Consider the following 5,009-nt stretch of genomic DNA (forward strand, 5'->3'; position numbering starts at 1 on the left):
ACAAGCTGTCGTGACGACATTTGGGACAAGGCGCTTGCTTGTTTCGCCTGCGTGCGGCGGGCCAGACCACGGGTGCGATTCCTTGCACGGGCAAGGGAAGGTTTCCTTTTGAACGGCTGCCATAAGCCAGGAAAACAATCATTCGTTCTTAAACCCGTTGCCCGTTGTCCTGCCTGCAGCAGCACAGCAGGTTTGGATCAAACTTCATGGGAAGTTTTTGAGTGTAAGAGGAGTAGGACTCGCTGCCTGAGGCTGTCACACAAACTGTTTTGTTTTTCCCCTTGGAGGTCTTTTAGAAGAGACTGGACAGACGTGTGGGTGGGAGGATTTAGGAACAGGGCCTCTTACCTCTGTGCCCCAGGTCAGACTATGTGACCCACCCAACCCCATGACTTACCCCTTCAGTATGACTTACGGCCTAAGCGGTACTGAAGAGATGCAGAGGCCTTCCAGGGATGAAAGGCCATCCCATGGAGGAGTCCCCGACACCACTCGGGAGCTGCACCATTAATGACTCTGGCCAGAGGGATCCAGAGCTCTCTGTAGTGGCAGAATGAATTCTGCATTTGCGGGGTGATGGACTCATTGATAAATCTCTTTTGCCCCCCATGAGACCAACAATAACATGCTTTGTCTAGAAGGATTCTAAGACATTCCCTAATTATACAAGTCCACTCCCAGCACAGAAAGCAACCACTTCAGAGCCGAAACCCATGCTTCAGTCTCCATGGAGACTTTTTGCCTTGGTGCAGTGGCCCATTTTCTAAGCTGCACAAGCTTTTCCCTTGGGAAACAGAAGTCAAGTACTTGCCTGTATTGATATGAGGGAGCGGCAAGGAGGGGTGGAGGGCTGCTGTGTGGATGGAGAAATGGGGAGACTTCAAGCTTTAGAGCAGTGTGTATCTGTCTTTCAAAAGAACTTCTGCATCTGCAAGAAGGGAGACGTGTAAGGACCCTGCTCAGTTCAGATTACTTTATCAGTCACTTAAAAATAGCCTTCATTTCTAGAGTCCCATAATGTTGGTACCAAAGTGGGTGACCAGGTAGAAGCTACTACATGTAGACTGTCCAAGGTAAGCTTTCATGGACTATGAAGATTTTCCCGGGGAGACTAGACACCTCCTTTAATGTACACTTAGGCCTAATCTGCCCTCTCCGTTTTCACAGTTCTTCAGTGAATGAAACCTTGGTGATAACTTTTAACATTATCTATTCATCCAAGAATGGAACCATTGTTGAACTACCCAGGCAAGTAAGTAACAGCACTGATTTCTGATGTAGACTTGCTTTGTATCAGGAGAATACTACTACATCCAGTTTTCATTTTTGTAACAGGTAGACTTCCCTGCTGGGTTAACTAATTCAACCTTTCAAGTGAAAGCCAAAGACGTTGGCCAAGTTACAGTTTACCTTCATATCAGTAATTCCAACCAAACTGGGTGAGAAACTACATTTCATTCCTCATTATCTGCATCTCTCATCTAAAAGAGTAGGAGCATTCCCCTTCTGCCAGCAAGCCACCTACCACCACCTTGCTTTTCCTTGGGGTATATAAATGGTCTGTGTTCCTCTCTCTTGCATTTTCTGTTTCACTTGGGTAATTAGAACAGTACCACTTAGCTTCTGTATCTTGCATTTATATTGGAATAGTGGAGCAGTGAGCACCTACCCTCCCCTAGCATTTTAGCTTGGGGTTCAACAGCATCTTCTAAACCACACATGCAGGCTTCAGGTGTGCCCTGAGTAGGGCACTGTTGGGCTCAGAGATCTCCCTGGGCTACCGCACTGTTGCTCTACAGATCTTGCACGAGCGCTCGTGGAGTCATGTTCTAGAGCCATCCCTGCCCCCACAGCTTTCACTTGGTTCATAAGGAGCCGCTGGCACTTGGCACATCCAGAAACCCCTTGTAGCTTAGAGGGTCTGTTAATGAGGGGAACTGTGCTCACATGTGGAACTGATACCAGAACAGACTGCTGACTTGTGTCTGCTGCTTGTCCAGATGATACAGCTCTGCAGGATGCTGCAGTATGGCTGCTTCCTCATTCTGCTTCTGCTTTTTATGGCTTCTTGATCACAGTTCTTACCCCATCTTGTCAGACAGGCCAGAGCACAGGCTGTACCACATTGCAAGGCCTTGCTTACAGAGCACAGGGTGATATGCATCAGTTACACAATAGAAACCTTGTGCTAGGAGGCACTGAAAGACAGGGGCTAGATAAGAGGCTTCTGAAGGCTGGAGGATGGGGGGAAGGGGGAAAATGAAGGAAGAAAGGGCACAGAGGCTGGGAGCTAGGGGTGCACAGGGGAAAGGTCTATTAAACCCACCCTACATCTTCAGTGCTGTGTTGGACTGGGATCGACTCGCTCTAGAGCTTGCTTCTGCTGCACTTAGTGGCATGCAGAGATGTGTCACAACATGTACAAACTGACTGACTGGCACAATTTCTTTTCCAGCCCAAGGATTCGCTTTCAGGTGCTTCATAGTCAGATACTGCGATACATAGATCAGGTGATTGGTTGGATCTACTTCTTAGCCTGGTCGATCTCCTTCTACCCACAGGTTATTGAGAACTGTCGGCGGAAGAGGTAAGGGGATATTTAAGTGCATTTCACAGCTCTCTTTCTACAAGAAACGTCACTGTATGGAAAGACTCGTGGGTAGGGTGGGACAGTTTTCCTCTCCCATGAACGAGCTGGTCCCCATGAAAGAAAAGCAAGGTATTAGTGTAGGAGCAAATGTGATTTCAGTAACAGCTGAATTCCCTAGTAATACAGTCCTTGCTTAGGAGGCCTGTCAGAGCAGCAGCTCAGAAGCCCTTAACTTGTACAAAACGTCCCCTGCAAAGTGCTACTGAAGTCAAGGTATTGGGTGATGAGTTAGCCTGGATTGTTCCCCCGTTAGACACCAGAGGGAGCCCGGTCATTAGAATTTCACCAGAGTTAGTAAGGTGCATTTGGGAAGTTCACCCCCACTCACATTTGTATCCGTTTCAATTCTTGTGAATAAATTCTGGGAAGAGGAAAGGGAGAGTGCAAAGAGATGTGGCTCTACTGTGTCCTAGTGATCACCTTCCATGGCAAGCTGGAGGGGGTCTGATTTCACATGTGTTCTACCAGCCCCTGGAGCTAATGTAGGGTATACACCTTGCCCTGCACCATGTTTCCACTCTCTTGGAAGGCAGGTTGCATTTCATCTAAGCCCTGCTGTGCAGACTGCCTTCCTCTGAACACTAGATTTACTTTGCCAGCCTCCTTTTGGGGAAGCTCCTTGAACTCCTTTTCCAAACTGAGCTATCTGAGCAAGCAAACAAGTGATGGCCTTTGACAAGTGGACAACCTCTGTTGGCACACGAGGGCAGCAGAGTGCCCCATCTCGGCAGGGGCGGAGTCCTATTCTCTGACTCACTGGGGCTGGGTGCAGCTTGCATAGGCTCCCTCCTTTGGAAGTTCAGCTTTGTAAACATCAAATCTCTGGTGCTTTCCACATGAGGGGCAGCCCACCTCCACTTCCCAGCCCACAAAGGGATCTTTTAAAAAGCAACATGGTTGCACTTTGTTCTAGGAAATCCAGAAACCCTTAATTAGCACTTTCTGCTACTGAAAACTCAGTTTCTGTTGCCCTGGCCCTGCTGCTCTGTATATTGAGGACTCCTTTCCCTCCTTCCTCTAAAAGCAAGTTCTGATTTATTCTCCCTGTTAGCGTTGTTGGGCTGAGCTTTGACTTCATCGCATTAAACCTCACTGGCTTCATAGCATACAGCGTGTTTAACGTGGGACTCTTCTGGATTGTTGCCATCAGGGTAAGTGCCCTTTGTGTTGCCACACACTAGCTTCCCTGTGGAACTGAGCCTGGGAGCTGACCTGCTGCTTCCCTCTGTTCAGGAGCAGTTCCTACATCAGTATCCCAATGGCGTGAACCCTGTGGAAAGCAGCGACGTCTTCTTTAGTCTCCATGCAGTAGCTATCACGTTCTTTATCATAGTGCAGTGCTGCATATATGAGGTGAGTGGTGCCTCTGGCACTTAAATTCCACAAAGGTGACTCAGCCCTGGTAGAGCCTCCAAGCTGGGCCCCACCCCCTGGGCAGCGTGTTCTTCCTCTGGGCAAAGTAGATTCTTCCCTCTCCTTCGCATTACTGGAAACAGAACCTCACAGCCCAGCTGCCTTGGCTTGCTAGACCTGGTGCTGACTCCCCAGTGACTGTAGCGTGCTCTCGGTTTACAAGTTCCCTCCTTAGGGCCATGCGATAGCTTGTTTCACATAAATACAGAGCGTGTAAAGGCTCCAGAAACAATTGCCCCTGCTTTAGCTATCACCAGAAAGATTCTGCTCTAAACAGAATGAGTTGTTCACATGCATTTCCCATCCCAGCTTGCTCACCACACGGGCCTAGGTTGGAGTCCTGTGTGGCAGCCCAGAGCCCACTCCTCAACCAGCATTCTGCTCCTGGTCTTTCTCACTCCTGTGGAAGAGACCAGTTCCTATAGCCTTTGCCCCCCCTTGTCAGGTGACCATTTGCTTCGTTCCCACTGCCTGGGGTTGAGAAGGGAGAGATCACTTTGCTCTGGGTGCTCCCTTTTCCTGTGCAATCAGCAGCTTAATGACCTGTTAGCACTGTGCCAGGTGTGGGAACTTCTCCTGAGAGAGACAACCAGGCACCACTGTCAAAATGGTTTTGGAGCCTGACAAGTCACCAGGTTCTGGCTGAACTCCTTAATTATCTTTAGATGCCACAGACCATCAGGCTCCCCTCATGGGGGCCATGTTCCAATTTCCAGGTGCCTTGTCCCTGAGCTGCTACTACTCTTCGTTTCACAGCACTTGTCCTTGTGAGAGGCCCCTAATTGCAAGAAACTGAGGCCATTATTACAAAGCCAGATACCACCCCCCACCAGTACAGCACATGGTAAAGACAATCTGGCAAGCTTTCCAAGCCCCAGAACCTGTCTCAAGAGCATAAAGCCCCACAGGTTCTGTTACTGAACCCTAAACTTGATCAAAAGAGCCA

At 48.9% G+C, this 5,009-nt stretch overlaps 1 protein-coding gene across 1 annotated transcript in view; it reads left to right on the plus strand.

The window, feature by feature from the left end:
• Window positions 1-1,075: 1,075 nt before the first annotated feature.
• The window catches only part of CTNS (cystinosin, lysosomal cystine transporter), a 6,301-nt gene continuing 2,367 nt past the window's right edge, over window positions 1,076-5,009 (plus strand). Inside the window, exons 1-5 of the mRNA XM_019545747.1 lie at window positions 1,076-1,252; window positions 1,336-1,439; window positions 2,456-2,587; window positions 3,702-3,801; window positions 3,884-4,003. Of these exons, the coding sequence (XP_019401292.1) occupies window positions 1,091-1,252; window positions 1,336-1,439; window positions 2,456-2,587; window positions 3,702-3,801; window positions 3,884-4,003 (618 nt within the window). The 5' untranslated portion in view covers window positions 1,076-1,090. The remainder of the gene's footprint in view (window positions 1,253-1,335; window positions 1,440-2,455; window positions 2,588-3,701; window positions 3,802-3,883; window positions 4,004-5,009) is intronic.

Source organism: Crocodylus porosus, unplaced genomic scaffold, assembly GCF_001723895.1.
Source record: "Crocodylus porosus isolate Cpor-Errol unplaced genomic scaffold, CroPor_comp1, whole genome shotgun sequence".
Classification (NCBI taxonomy): Eukaryota; Metazoa; Chordata; order Crocodylia; family Crocodylidae; genus Crocodylus; species Crocodylus porosus.